Genomic DNA, 16,534 nt, shown 5'->3' with positions numbered 1-16,534 from the left:
TCTAGTCTCTGATACCATGAAGAAAGCTGGAGGAAGGGATAGGAGAATGGCTTCTACAGGATAGGAAAGAGATGCGAGAATTTCCTTTCTCAGTTCAGGTCCTTTGGAAGGAAAAATCTAACATATCCTGTGGACCTTTAGGATCCATAAAACTGCCGTCTAGGAACTCTTTATTAAAGCCAGTTTGACAAGGATTATTTTCATCTGTGCTGTAAATGCCACTACAATTTACCAACATTGCTATCTTCTCCTCTGCAATGATCAAAGAATGATTCCTTGAACTATCAGTTTCAAGGAACTGGATTCCATGATGTATATTGCAATTTCCACAAGGAGATCTAAAGTCTTCCTGCAAGGATCAAACATTCCAGACTGAAAGATCGTATGTCCTGGAGCCTTATATCTGATATTCAAAGCTCCAGGTTTTTCTCTCCCTCATTGGGGTTTATCATAGTAATCTTAAAAAGTGTTTGTGATCTGCTTTTTTCCCCTTTTGGTTCAGAAGAAATAATGGGAGTTCCACCCCCCGCAAAGAAAATCTTTTAAACATTCAACACGATTTCTTTATCTACCATCAGATGTGCTCCTCCCATTGATTTTATTCACTTTTCTTAATCTTTCAAAACTTTAAAAGATCCCCTTTTAGATCTTCATGTATCCAGAAGCAAGTCTATTTCTCACTGAGCAGACACATTTTTAGATAGTTATGATAATCTAATGAGAAAGGAAGAGGGACGCTGACCTTTCAAAGGTGATGTCTACAGAAGATACTTAACAAGATGTGGCAAAGAATTCATAATTCATTTGCATAAAACACTAACCTTAGTATGAACTTAAGTCAGGCTTTTTGTGGACTATTATGTTGAGAACCCACCCTCTTTATGATTTAATGGAACAGAGCCGAGAAAATTGGTTAATTGGTTAATTAACAAAATAAAAGATATTTGTGTGAATGCAGTGAATTTTTCCTACATTAGATTAATGGCTCTTTTTCTCTCATTCAGTCATTTTCTTTCTCAGACATGTGCATACAGTATATTCTAAGAAGGGGAGCATCTTTCCAATAACTTGGAAAGGAACTCAGGAACTATACAGGTAGTCCTCAACTTACAAAAGTTCCTTTAGTGACTGTTCAAAGTTACAACAGCACTGAATAAAGTGACATGTGACCATTTTTCACACTTATGACCGTTGTAGCATACCCATGGTCACGTTACTCGGCAACTGGTTCATATTTCTGATGGTTGCACAGTGTCCCTGAGATCATGTGATCACCTTTGGTGACCTCCTGACAAGCAAAGTCCAAATGGGCAAGCCAGATTCCCTTAGCAATCATGTTACTAACTTAACAACTGCAATGATACACTTCACAACTCTGGCAAGAAAGGTCATAAAATGGGGCAAATCTCACTTAACAAATGTCTCGCTTAGCAACATAAATCTTGGGCTCCATTGTGGTCATAAATTGAGGACTACCTGTGTAATCATCTGCTTTCTGAGTCCTACAGCTGTGATGGCGAACCTATGGTATGCGTGCCAGAGGTGGCACACAGAGCCCTCTGTGGGCATGCCCGCCGTCGCCAGCTGGTCTTCTGGTTTGCCACGCACATGCGCACCTGCCAGATGGTCTTTGCGTGTGCCGTAGTGCCGGAAACTCGAAGACCATCTGGCCATGTGTATGCATGTGCTGGCCACCTGGTCTTTGGGTTTCCGGTGCTCCGACGTGCACATGCGCATGCACACACACGTGTTCCGGTATGGGCACTCAGTGCCAAAAAGGTTCGCCATCACTGTCCTAGAGCATAGAAAATATGAGTTAACTGTGAAAGAATATTCCACATCCCCCCTTTTGAAATAGTCCCATTCAATTCCTTCAGGTTTTCATCCCCAGAAGAAACACCAATCAAAAGATAGGATCATTTATGTTAAACATATTTTGCAGAATTGGGATAATTTGGGGAAACTTCAGATTTCTGAGATAATCAGAACAGAGTTCATACTGAGAGCGGATGAGTTGAAACAACAGTTTGCTAATTCCTCTTATTCCTCTTTCACCCAGATGAGTCACAATTTCCATCAGGAATGAAATGTTGACTGTATTATCCAATCTGTCATTCAAATCAGGCCTTTCATTTAAGCCCATCAGTCTGCTCTAATTTCTAGGAAATAGCATCCTTCACAACTTTTTCTTGTGGGTCGGGACTGTACTGGACTGTATTGGACGTTAAAAATCTATTGGACGTTTGATTAACCACTTGTGGACATGTGGATTTTTTTCATCCCAGTTCTCGTAGCTGTTCTTCGAAAGCAACCAACCAAACTAATAGAAAAATTTAAAAGTTATCATGAAAAAATAAATCTATTTTTTCTCAACCCAACACTATTACTTAACTGACTGTTAAATATATTTAATAGTTTTTAAATATAAAAAATGTGGGATTTCTTTTAAAATATAATAGAATTACATATTTTATGCCTGTTCAGATTTCTGGCAGATTATCCCAGGGACAACTTTTCCATATCGCAATTGAATTTTATATATTATACCTTAAAGCAGAAGACTCTAACAGCTGCTTATAATTTCCATTTTGAGCCAACAATTCCTTTATGATGAATCTTTGAAGAACAGCAGAACAATCTTAGAGAACATGTTAAGCCAACATGTCCAATGTTAAAAAAAAAATCCCTCTCACTCATATTTACACACACATACCATATTTTATAGGATATGTAGAAGTCTTGGGAAGTACTGCTGGTAAACTATATAAAGTATTTAAAATATATTTAAAATATATATTTAAAATATATTTAAATATATTTTTATATATATTTAATATAGTGTTAATAAATATATTACAAGCACTGTATTACATAAATATTTTCAGATGAAAAAGTGTGGTAAATTGAAATAAAAAAAACCCACCTCATATGGTCACTGCAGAAGTAGCTTTCTCTAAAACAAATGGTACTTATTAAAATCAGTTAATCGTCTCTAGCAACTCCAAAAACTCTAAAAAATTTGCCTGGCGATGATGGCTTGGAAAAAAATAACAGCTGGGTAAGGAAGCTAGGGACAACCAAAAATGTTTTTGTCGTTTTGTCGTTTACTACACATGATCTGAAAAGTTCTCAATTGCATGAGATTAAGCTGAGAAATTTTAATTCACCACGTATTTTTTTAAAAAAAACCTAAATATTTCAACCTTTATTTAAACAGAAGTGCCTTCTTTTCACTCTGCAACTTCAATGCAGTTCTGAAACGAATCCTTGTCTTGAACACTACTAATTAAGTCTGGGTTGTATGATAGCAATCAACGAACTGGATCATGTCCAGAGAAGGATGACAATGATAGTTAAGGGCAGGCAGCCAAACCTGGCAAAGAGAGGTTGAAGAGTGAATATGATAGCTATCTTTAAACATTCAAAAGATTGTCACAGGGTTGATGCAACAAACATGTTCTCTGTTGTTCAGGGGCAAAATACAATGCTTAAATTACAGGGGAAGATGCCTTTAACTCAGTATTAGGAAGAACAATCTGATAGCATGGGGTGTTTGACAATATAAAAGACTATCTGCAAAAGAGATGGTTACTATTATTATGGTTGGTCACAGTCAATCAGATATTTAGACTGGATATGGCATTTTTGTCCTCCTATTGAGTCCTTCCCAAAACCCTGGGGTACGCAGATATTATTGTTTAATCATATTAAAAGTATTGTCACAGGATGTAAGCAATTTCAAGTAAAGCTGCCTTTTGCAATTAACTGGGGGTGCTCCAGATTTTTTGGGGGGGATTGCATCCAAGGCACCCAACACTATTGGTATTATCTTTGCTTTCTTTTGCCACAATAGTTCTTCTTCTATTTACATTATTAATATTATTTGTGGGGAGTATAAATGTTGAAACCAGTTAGCCATTTATCAAGGCTGCAGTGGCAAATGAGACGTTCGGTCCCTACTAACCCTGGAATGGATTTACTGTTACACCCATTAGTTTCTCTTAAAATTCTGGAATTCCATAGATCAAAATAAATAGACTAACAGCTTAACTAAACACAGTGTTAGACTTAAGAGAGTAGATGGGGCTACAGAAGAACATATGGAGAAGACATTGAAAGATTATGAACTACAAGTCACCTATAGATGAGCACGATATAAAATACTTCCACTAAAAAATGTATATCCATGTTTGGCTCATGTATATCCATATTCACTCACATCTTTCCTTCTTCTTCTCTTCTTCTTCTTCCTCCTCTCCTTTTTCACATTAACAAGAGTGTATCTAAATTGTATCAAAGAGATTCAAAGGCAAAGTCACATATGAATCAGTTTGTTTTATGAACAGCTGCCTAAGCAGTCCCAGGTCAAATGTCTTAATTCAGAAGAGATCATAATCAGCCAAACTGCACAGGTACGTAAAAAAAAGTGGCATACAATCAGGGAATTCTTTTAAGGAAAAAACAAAAAACAAATCAGTCATGAAATATAAATACATGATAAGCAGCTTTGTTCCCGTATGGCTGGTTCATTGAACAGCTCTGCAGTGAGAGAGCTCTGTACTTTTAAAGAAGCAATTAGAAAATTTGGATATCACCATGTCCCTTATTGCTATGTTGATTTAAAAATCTGGCCAGATTTCTACCCCAATATAAAATCAGAGACGGTTTTTTCCTCAAAGAGATATCAGCAAGCAATACCCATTGAAAATCACTCAGTGGTTCATTCAAGTCTTACCTAAAGTGTAAACTACCAGTATATGTCACTTTTACTTTTTGTTCCCTCATCTTTGAAAAAGGGATAAAGGAACAAAATGATTTCAGAATGGTTTGACTTTGAATTATTCAAATAATTCCGCAAATTAAACCTATTCTAGCAGCTATCTGCAAAACATGCTGTTATAATGAAACAGTAGTAAAGACATCAGTTTATACCATGGCAAAAATTCCCAGTTTCCTGAACTGACAGTAATGTATTGCTGGAATAATTAGGGAAAGTCTTAAAATGCATTCTTCCATTTTCATGGTTAAAATCTGGGGTATAGTAGCATCTCTGGGAAACATGGGATCATTGAGATTATGGGCTGGAAGGATGTCTAGGATTACTTTTGATTAATAGGACACAGCTGTGTAAAGGTGGATGGACAATATGAGCAAGCTGAAATATTTTTAATACTGATAGTTCTTGGTTAGCAACAACTATTTGGACTAGAATTCCCATCGCTAAGTGAAGCAGTTGTAAAGAGCAATGTCACCTAATTGTGTTGCTTCCTTACAGCAATTCTGGCACTTGTTACTATTAAGCAAATCTCACAATGCCGTTAAAAGAGTGATGTCATGTGGCTGCCATTTGTGACCTCGATCAGCTTCCCCGTTGACTTGTCTTGTCAGAAGCCTGAAGTGAAGATCACAAACGGCAATCAAGGGACTGTGGGATGCTGCGACATATGTCAAGCACTTGCATCGCAATCAGATAACTACGGTGATTGCTGCAAGAGCTGCGGCTTCAAGAACTGATTATACATATATATATATATACCACTCATTCAGCACCATCCTAAATTCAAATACTTGCTGAACAAGTGATTGTTGAATGAGAACCAGCCTTCAGATGTCTATTGTTTAGAATTCCCAACAATATTCACTATGAATGTTTTGCCTAGAAGTTATACAACATGTAACTCCCATGACTACATTTCTACAAGATTAATTTTGCAAGCAGAAAGAGAATCCTCATGAAATAATATGATGGGAGAAATCTAATGAGATGCTCTACATCAACGGTCCCCATCCTTTCCAGCTTTGCGGACTGGTGGCGGTGGCATCAGGGGGGAGGGGATGGTTCCATGCAAATGGAGCTTCGCGCACAAGCGAATATGCCTGCCACTCATGCAAGCGGAGGTGTGCAGGTGGGCACGCTTGCCCGCTGCTTGCGCAGCCTGGTTCTGAATGGGCTGCAGCCCGAGGGTTGGGGCCCCCTGCTCTACATTCTACATTCTGGTGTCTTTCCAGGGAGTATTACAGCTCCTATGGTCCTATAACTGTTAATGCTGACAACGAATTCTGAGTGTTGCAGCAAATCTGAATGGCATTGAGTAACCAAAATGTTAAGAAATAAACAGTGACATGATCATATATAACAGATTGTGAAGAAAAAAAATATATAATAAGAAAAATACATAGGGGAAATGATGCCCCCCAAAATACCACTAAGCAAAACCAGAAGGGGGGAGGACCCAAGGAATTTCATACTGATTGTTGCAGTGCGAGTCAACAAAACCTATTTTGTATGCTGGATGCCATAAAACAAGAAAAAGTGCCAGCATGCAACTGGACTTCCCACCCAGGCTGACGGGCGGTAGTTCATTGTTGCCAGAGGAAAATGAGCAAATGAGTGGCTCTGGAGCATGACAAAGCGATAGTTTCTCAGCACTTTGGTGATTGGCTGTGCCCGTCAGCATGATCCATGCTGCAGCTGTAGGCATGAAGGCACCTGCAAAGTCTACAGCTCTTGCTGGACGTGACGGAGAAATATTGATGTGTACATCTACAGAAAGAAGAGAGCAAATGCCTGGAAGCCACTGGCTTCACTTTAAATAGTCCACAGGTGAAGGGTGAATTGCAAATGTACCTTAGAAATCCATGTCACAGTCATTCTTCACAACATCACGCTCAGATGCTTGCGTGTGCATTCTCTTCCAAGACATACTGGCACTGATTGTGGAGAGGAAAAAAGGTTGAGAATCTTGTACAAGAAGGTGATTTTCTTGGCCAATCGATTATGTCTACAAAGCAGCTGGTGTCTTAAAAACGCCCAAGTGTCCTTCTTAGTGTTTCAGTACTAATAACATTGAACATTTTCCCTTGGAAGCGCTGATTCACTGAACAGCATGACTTGATTTATGGTTAAAACCCTTTTTTCCACGTTTTTCCCTGCCTCCAACCTCTACCAGCCTGAAAATGTTCATTGCATTTTGTTGTTGCTTTTAAAATCTGCAGAAAAACAGATGCTCTGCAGGATTCACATTCACCAAAATAAAAATTAAAAAAAGGCTATGCATGGCCTATAAATACAGGATTTCACGAATCTGGAATTTAAACTGATTTCTCCCAAGGACAGCATAAATTACATTACGCATAGTGATTGATATGAGTGCTCCTACATCCTGTGATTATTTTTCAGGTCCCAAAGATTTCTTGTGTAGACTCACAATGGCTAACAGTTCTAATGCAATGTATGCAATACAGGGACTTAGGCAGCATGGAGACTCTTTTTTGTGTGATTTTTGCACATTCCGCGTTGAAGGCAAAGCTCTTAAATTCCAGTGTATTGCCTACCTTATTTAATAGTAATATTGTCCTGAAATGAGCTTTGTCCCACTGGAATGTTCAGCACCAGTTTCTGTATTATACAAATACACTAATGTGTTAAGAGAGGTTTCCAAGGGTCAAGAAGTAAATACTCTAAACCTCCACTGTGAGTTCCATACGCCAATCAACAGGACTAGACAAGACCATCCAAATACTATAAAGAAAAGCTTCAAAGAAGCAAGATTTGCAGTCACAGATTCTGAAACATCCTCCAGGATGAGTGCAGCTGTAGCATCCCCAACAGAGCTGATGGATGTGCGGGCATCAGTCTCTTATTTTCTCTTTTTGAAAACTTCTTCATCCTTGCTCTCCACCGCAGAAAGTGCAATGAGCATTTGAGCCGCGTAGTAAGTGGCCATGATGATGACCCTTGAGTAGGGGACAGGAAAGCAGAATTTGTTGACCGCAATAGTCAGGTCAGATACCATGAAAAGCACAGAACCGATGCAAGCAGAAAGCTTGGTCCAAGTCCACAGGTCGTTGCAGAGCTGCACACCAGCCATAGCCCGCCAGCCCATGAAGCCAATTAAGGCAACGTAGACAGCTACCAAATAGGTAAATGGGCCTGACAGGTAGAAATACAGGAAGGTGTAGCAGAAACTGGACACCAAGCCAATCCCAAAACCAACTTTCAGGTCCCAAGGTTTAATTCCAAATGCTGAAGAATACAGTATGTGTGTAATACCGAACATCAACAAGCCTGGGGAAGGAGAACAAATGCTCTGAATTAGTAGAGAACAAAGTACTTAGCATAGATCACAATGGTAATTTTAGAACAATGCTCAGCAAAAATTACAAGTGAAAAATCATGTATGCTGTGTCCAATCATTTCTACAAATGCCACCATTTACCTCACAAAAACTGTGACAATAAAGATGTTTTCTGTTGTCTGTTCCTTTTATTTTTTTTGGTCCCAGGATGAAATTCATAGTTTCATTATAGTCTTTGTCATCCTTTTGTATCCTGAACTAATTTTTATAAATCACTCCTGCCCAGATGTTGAATTAATAAACCAAGAAACAAATTCATATTCACACTAGGTGCCAGAAATCTGTAGTATTTTTAGTTTGTCATTCATACATCCCAATTACCCTTGAAGAAACTCAGATGTGACCTGAGACTAAATCACTCGTAGCCCTTTGCATCATGTGAGTAGGAAAAAGAGGTACAAGAATTTCACTTGAAACAGAGCTTATGTTTAATACCCAGCAGTTGGCATGAATTGTATGTCTTCACAACTTTTCTACAATAAATCTTCCAGTTTGAGAGTTTGTATCTTTGGAAAACTGTTCCGCCTGGCTTGCCAAGGAGAGCCTGACACAGACTGAGCTGTCTTCATCTATACAACCACTAATGCACAATGGTAAAACCCACTCTTTGGAGATGTGATGACTGGCTTAATTCTGATACTGAAAGGATACCTTGGATTACAACAAAAATCTGCAAAATTTACTGTAAGGGGAAAACTTGTGAATGTATAATATAGGAAATGTATATTGTACCTGTAATTCTTAGAAAAACAGTTGATGCCTCCTGCCAGAGATGTCGTCACAAAAAGTCACATCTTCATTTCTTCAAGGGTAATTGGGATGTATGAATGACAAACTAAAAATACTACAGATCTCTGGCACCTATTGTAATTATGAATTTGTTTCTTGGTTTATTAATTCAACATCCGGGCAGGAGTGATTTAGAAAAATTAGTTCAGGATGCAAAGGAATGACCAAGACTATAATGAAACTATGATTTCCATCCTGGGACCAAAATATAAAAGGAACCGATAACAGAAAAGATTTCAGGGGAAAGATCCCTCACTATCCAATAAATCTATTCCTGTATAAGCCACATGGTATCCAGGCTTAATCTACTTTCTCCACATTCTGCAACTCAAATCAGGGTAATTGGACTGAAGGTAAAGAGGTTAGGGCAGGCAGTGACATCCCTCCATGTAGCAACATGACATTTTCTCATCCCAGCCTCTTGTTACTGCTCCCCACATCTCTAGTTATATACTAACACTTCACCCGGGAACAGACCGGTTCCAGTTCCAGTACCAAAGCTGGGTGTTGATTCCACTCATTTATCCTTGCAAGCAACTTGGCATTTTCCCCCAAAGGTTCTATGTTCCCTTCAAAACAGACAAACCCACTAACCATGAATAAAGTAGCCTTGCTCTTGCCAGATGAGGAAAGCATCTCCCAAGGCAGAGAATATCAAACCAGCAAAGATCCTACAGGCATTGTGATGGGCTGTCAGGAAATTGATCCCATGTGCCAGCAGGAAGACCCATAAGCAGAAGATTGGCAAACACTTGATCAGGGCACTGAACCAGGAAGGGCTGGACGTTGGCAACCAGAGGACAAAGTAGACACAGGTGGCTTTGAAAAAGGGCACGAGTTTAGGACCTTCACTCTTCACCTAGAAGAAACAAGAAGTGGATATTAAGGTCTATTTCAATAGCTATTGAGCCCCAAAGAGTAGCGGTAAACAACAGGGCCAAATCCTTCCTCAGAGTCTAGACAGCCTACTTCCCCTTTTGTTCAAAAATCTTGCTGATCAGCAGCATTTTCAAAAACAAAAGTATCTTGAACTTTACCATACTTTCGCTCTCTCCATATGTCATCAGCTGTTTAGCCTCAGAACTTTTCCATGCCAAGAACAGAAGTTTACTTCCTGTAAAGTATCAGCATCTTGGAAATCTGATTATGATTAGGGTTTTTACCATATACTGTACTAGTGTTTGTATACAGGAGTGAAATGTGTTCTAAATTAGTTCTGAAGTTTAGTTCTGAAGTTTAGTTCTCTCACACAGATATATATTCTACTCTGCATATACTGTACATGCTCAAACAAATATAATTTTCCAAAACCATAGCCCCAGCAAGGCATATGCTGCTTTATAGATAAATCTCCTCCTTTCTAAAGTGTAAATTCTAAATTTTTAATGGATTTTAAAATATGGGTATTTTAAATTGGGTATTAATTCAGCCAAATTTATTTAATTCATTTTATTCGATTTTAAATTTTGTATATCTATGTGTTTTATTTCATGGCTGTGCACCGCCCTGAGTCCTTCGGGAGTAGGGCGGTATAGAAATTCAATAAATAAATAAATAAATAAATAAATATAGTCAGTTCCTGGCATCATTCGTTTATTTATATGCATATATAGGAAGACAGAATCTTGGAAAGTCTTAAAATGTAAGGAGTCCTTCAAGATGTGTGGGCCTTTACCCTTTTAAGTTCTCTGGTCAGCATGAAGGGCACTGGATTAGGGAATATCAGGCTAGATCAAGAGCAGACAATGATTTTTAGCCAAGATCAGAATGACTTTTTAAATTACTTTGGCTTCCAAGGTGAGCAAGAGTGTATGTGCAGTGATGTGGTAATGCCATCGAATGCATGGAGATGAAGTGTATTTCTCCACTTAAGTTTGCTTGAAAATAGGGGGACAAACTAGCAATGGTCAGCTATTTTGCAGCCAAATGTTATGGCACAACATGGGTAGGGAGCAGCATAGAATTTCAGACATGGATTGCCCAGCCTTCCCTAAGAAGTTTACAAAAGGCTTCAACATGTCATTACCGCCCTCAGGATCCTCACACAGCTATAACCACTCATCCACTGTCATTCAATAAACATTTCTCAACATGGTACTAAGTAGAATCAAACTTCCTGATAGTGTGAATTATGTGCATTCCCTTAATTGTTTAAGAGTTTAAGAGTTTATTAGATTTCTATACCGCCCTTCTCCCAAAGGACTCAGGGCGGTGTACAGCCATATTAAAACACATAGATTTATAAAATTTAAAACCAATTAAAATCGAATATAAAATTTGGTCGTGAATTAAAACATACATACATTTTAAAAATTCAGCAGTCCGGCTTGCTGAAACAGAAGGGTCTTAAGGGTGCAGCAAAAAGTACGCAGGTCGGGGATAAGACAAAGCTCTAGGGGCAGCTCATTCCAGAGGGCTGATGCCCCCACAGAGAAAGCTCTCCCCCTGGGTGTCGCCAGTCGGCATTGTTTGGCCGACAGCACCCTGAGGAGTCCCTCTCTGTGGGAGCATATTGGCCGGTGGGAGGTTGTTGCTGGCAGAAGGCGGTCTCGTATATACCCCGGTCCTAAGCCATGGAGCGCTTTAAAGGTGGTAACCAACACCTTGAATCGCACCCGGAAGACCACCAGGAGCCAGTGCAGCTCGCACAGGAGTGGTGTTACGTGGGTGCGCCAAGTTGCATCCATAACCACCCGCGCGGCCGCATTCTGGACCAGTTGGAGCCTCAGAGTGCTTTTCAAGGGGAGCCCCATGTAGAGAGCGTTGCAGTAGTCCAGACGTGACGTGACGAAGGCATGAGTGACCGTGCGCAGGGCATCCCGGTCCAGAAAGGGACACAACTGGTGGATCAGGCGAACCTGATAAAAAGCTCCCCTGGCCACGGCCGTCATGCGATCTTCCAAAGACAGCCGTGCATCCAGGAGAACACCCAAGTTGCGAGCCCTCTCTGAGGGGGCCAAGGTCTCGCCCCCAATAGTCAGCGATGGAACCAGCTGACTATACCGGGACGCCGGAAGCCACAGCCACTCGGTCTTGGAGGGGTTGAGTTTGAGCTTGTTTCTCCCCATCCAGATCCGCACAGCCTCCAGGCACTGGGACATCACATCAAGGGCATCATTGGGGTGGTCCGGGGTGGAGATGTACAGCTGAGTATCACCAGCATACTGGTGGAATCTCACCCCGAAACCACGGATGATCTCGTCCAGCGGCTTCACATAAATGTTGAACAGAAGGGGCAAGAGGACTGACCCTTGCGGCACCCCACATACAAGGCGCCTTGAGGTCGACCTCTGCCCCCCTGCCAACATAAACTGCATGCGGTCGGAGAGGAAGGAGGAGAACCACCGCAGCACGGTGCCCCCCACTCCCAACCCCTCCAATCGTCGCAGCATGATACCATGGTTGATGGTATCAAAAGCCGCTGAGAGATCTAATAGGACCAGGACAGAGGAGCAACCCCTCCCGAGCCCTCCAGAGATCATCAACCAATGCGACCAATGCCGTTTCCGTGCTGTGCCCTGGCCTGAAGCCCGACAGAAATGGATCTAGATAATTGGCTTCATCCAGGGACTGGGGAAGTTGTCGCACCACCACACTCTCAACAACCTTCGCCACAAAGCGAAGGTTGGAGACTGGGCAATAATTCGCTAATATAGCCGGGTCCAGGGAGGGCTTCTTGAGGAGGGGCCTCACCACCGCCTCTTTCAAAGAGGGGGGGATGTAACCCTCGCTCAAAGAAGTGTTAATAATCCCCTGGAGCCAGCCTCGTGTAACCTCCCGGGAGGCCAGCACCAACCAGGAGGGACACGGATCCAATAAACATGTGGCAGCGCTAAGCCTTCCCAGAATCCTGTCCACGTCCTCAGGAGTCACAAGGTCAAACCCCTCCCAGATAACATTCTCAAGACCCCTCTCCATCATCCCATCCAGATCTACCCAATCAGAGTCCCGAATCTGAGTGACTTTGTCATGCAGGAATTGCACAAAATCCTCAGCACTGCCCTACAAGGGGTCGTCCCTCGCTCCCGGATGAAGGAGGGAGCGAGTCACCCTAAACAGGGCTGCTGGGTGGTTCTCTGCAGACCCGATAAGAGCGGAAAAATAATTAAATTTTGCCACTTTTATCGCCACTAGGTAGATCTTAATATGAGACCTCACCAGTGTTCAGTCAGATTCGGAGCGACTGGCCCTCTAATCACTCTCCAGGCGTCTTTTCCAGCGCTTCATCTCTCTCAGCTCCTCGGAAAACCAGGGAGCCAATTGAGATTGGCACCGGGTTAGAGGCCGCAAAGGCACGACACGGTCCAAAGCTTCAGCTGCCACTCTATCCCAGGCGGCCACCAGTTCTTCAGTCGTGCCGTGAGCCAGAGCCTCAGGGAATGGCCAAGCTCCGTCAGGAACCTATCCGGGTCCATCAGGCGCCTGGGACGAAACCACCTAGTCGGTTCCATCTCCCTGCGGCGAGGTGTAGCGGTTCGAAAGTCCATGCGAAGGAGGGAGTGATCAGACCATGACAAGGGCTCAATGACTAAATCCCCTATTTCCAGATCACTCTGCCACTGACCAGAGACAAAAATCAAGTCCAGAGTGTGTCCCCCCATGTGAGTAAGGCCTTGAACTAACTGGGTCAGGTTGAAGGCCGTCATGGAAGCCAAGAACTCCTGAGCCGCCATAGACGTATCGCCGACAGATGGCAGGTTGAAATCCCCCATAACCATAAGCCTGGGGGTATCAACCGCCACCCCGGCTATCACGTCAGGCAGCTCGGGCAGGGCTGCTGCCACGCAGCAGGAAGCCAAGTACGTAATCAGCAGGCCCATCTGTACCCCACGACCCCACTTCACAAGGAGGGACTCACATCCGGCTATCTGAGGTACAGTGGCCTCCCTCGGACATAGACTTTCTTTAATAATAACTGCCACCACCACCCGCCCCTACCCTGAGCCCTCGGCTGATGGAATGCTCAGAAACCTGGTGGCCACATTTCAACAAGGGGCACCCCCCCTTCCGGCCCCAGCCAGGTCTCCATAATACCCGCCACATCCGCTCCCCCCTCCTGAATAAGATCATAAATGAGGGGGGTCTTATTTATCATGGACCTGGCGTTGCACAACATCAGCCAATAGCTCAGGCCCTGAGGATCTGTGCTACCTGGGGAACGAGAAAAGCATTGGGGACCGGAGTGCGCAATCGCTCGAAGATAGTGGGTGCGCACTCCCATAACATGATATGGCCCCCTGCTTCCACCATACCTGCCCCTCCCACCCACAGTACAAATCAAACAGCCCTCATTAGATCAAGCTCTAGCCCCCTCCCTGTGTGTTCAACCCTGCACTCCTAATGCCGCAATCCCCCGCCAGACCTGGCCTTCACCTTGGTGGGCTACCCCCAAACCCCCTTTGGTCACCCCCAAACCCCTTAAAATTTTAATTAAAAACCCATTTAAAAACCCCCTTAATTTCTTCTTTGCAGCATGCATCTCTCAGGGTTCCAAAACCCGTCATCAAGATAGGCCCTCGATAACGTGGAGGGCCAGGTCTGAGAGAGGGGGGAGTCTCGCAGTACAAGAAGCTTAGTCTTTGTATACATCCAGAGCTCTTGGATGATGGTATGATATGGCCTGGGAGTCCACCATGATGATCCAATAAGTCCAGGGAAAGAAGAAGCCAGGTGTAGCTGGCAACGTCTCTACTGACCTCTCACGGCAGTAGGCAGGAGTCATGGCGCTCCGACCACCGGGGGGCAAACCTCCAAACCACCCTTTCACGGTGGTTGGCCTACTGGCCATGGAGAAGCTGGAACAACCCCCCCGGTGATGGACGCGCAATGCAAAACCAGCTCCCTCAGTACACCCCGATGCTGCATCTCTCCAAACAGCAATTGAGCAAAGATGGAAAATAAGGGCAGTCCACGTGGGCTCAAATGGCAGGCGTACCAGGGAAATAAAAGATGGATACGGGCAGGGGCTATTTCCATCCGGTGAATTTACCTTCCCTACAATCTCTTTTTAATTGCTTTAGAAATATGGATAGTCCTAGCACTTTGCTGGTACATGACAGCTAATGTTAATTTGTGATTCAACCTCATTTTTCATCAATTTGTAAGATTAAGGCTGCAAACGATTAGGAATTTAAATTCAGAGTGACCCAAATAAACATTGGTCTTAATTAGGGATATAATACATCCATGATTCCATGACAGGCCCAGCCCATTTCTGAACTGATTCTATGCAAACCCATCACTATGATTTATTTGGCAAATTGCATCCCAAACCTTCTACATTTTCGATGAATAACAATGCATTTTGCATTACCTCATCATATTTTATTTGTTAGCTACCATCCTTAGGACACTTTTAAATTAATACTTGAACACTGAAATTATAGGCATATGGGGTAGAATTTGTTTTTCAGTAAGTGCACAAAAGATCAGCCTTAATAAGTCTGCACAAAAGAACCTGTGGTGTTTTTTTTAACATGAGCTGGATAAATGTGTAAATATTTAGAAATTGTACAAGGTGTTCCTTCAAAAGGCTTTTCCGAAGCAATTCACTTTTATTGGCACTTAAATATATCATTTCACACTGATCTCTACAAGAGCAATAACATGTGCTACAATTGCTGTAGGATAGGATAGCCTACTAGGAAAGAGTTTACTAAGCAGTTGTTTTAGTATTGCTTGGTCTCCCCCCCCCCCAAAAATGCATTACTGAACTGAGAAATCTTTGAGTATTTTATCTAAGACATGATTCACAAATTTAAACTGGCATTGTCCATCACCACACATTCTAATTCAGTGACAATAAATCCTATTCCCATTTATAAAAGTTCTGGAAAACATTCAATATGTTTAAATAATGCATTGACCAACTTGTTTAAAAGAGAGGCATGAGAACACTTTTTTTATGCAAGTTACTCAGAAGAAATTCTACAACCTGGAAATGGTGGTAGCTTCACTGAAAATGGCTATTTTCTATGGATGGGGGCCCTGTGATAGAGAATGATTTATTCTAATAATATCGACATAAACAGTTTAGGAATAGACACATACAGATGGAAGACACAGGATTGACTTGCCATCTTTCCTTCAACCAAATGGAATGCTCCCCTTTTAGGTTAGAGGCAGCCCATCCTGCCCAACAGGTCATTCCATTCTTCCTATACAGGTAGCCCTCGACTTATGACCACAATGGAGCCCAACATTTTATGTTGCTAAGTGAGAAATTTGTTGAATGTTGCCCCATTTTACAACTTTCCTTGCCACATTTGTTAAGTGAATCACTGCAGCTGTTAAATTAGTAACATCATTGTTAAGTGAATCTGGTTTTCCCATTGACTTTGCTTGTAGGAAAGTCGTAGAAGGTGATCACATGACACCAGGACACTGCAACTGTCATAAACGCGAGTCAGTTATCAAGCATCCAAATCAGAGGTGGGTTTCAGTAGGTTCTGACCAGTTCTGGAGAACCGGTAGTGGAAATTTTGAGTAGTTCGGAGAATCGGTAGTAAAAATTCTGACTAGCCCCGCCCCCATCTGTTCTCTGTCTCCTGAGTCCCAGCTGATCGGGAGGGAATGAGGATTTTACAGTGACCTTCCCCTGGATTGGA

The 16,534-nt window shown here is 42.2% G+C and overlaps 1 protein-coding gene across 2 annotated transcripts in view; it reads right to left on the bottom strand.

Annotated features, from left to right (window-relative positions):
• Positions 1-491: 491 nt before the first annotated feature.
• TMEM86A (transmembrane protein 86A) overlaps positions 492-16,534 on the bottom strand; it is a 50,253-nt gene continuing 34,210 nt past the window's right edge. For both annotated transcript variants that reach the window (XM_034416928.3, XM_087879797.1), the window contains exons 2-3: positions 9,522-9,786; positions 492-8,068 (exon numbers count right to left, since the gene is read on the bottom strand). In XM_034416928.3, the coding sequence (XP_034272819.1) occupies positions 7,641-8,068; positions 9,522-9,786 (693 nt within the window). In that variant the 3' untranslated portion in view covers positions 492-7,640. The remainder of the gene's footprint in view (positions 8,069-9,521; positions 9,787-16,534) is intronic.

Source organism: Pantherophis guttatus, chromosome 1, assembly GCF_059756535.1.
Source record: "Pantherophis guttatus breed Tessera chromosome 1, ASM5975653v1, whole genome shotgun sequence".
NCBI lineage: Eukaryota > Metazoa > Chordata > Lepidosauria > Squamata > Colubridae > Pantherophis > Pantherophis guttatus.
The sequence above is the reverse complement of the archived record's forward strand: the minus strand, read 5'-3'. Positions and strand labels throughout refer to the sequence as shown.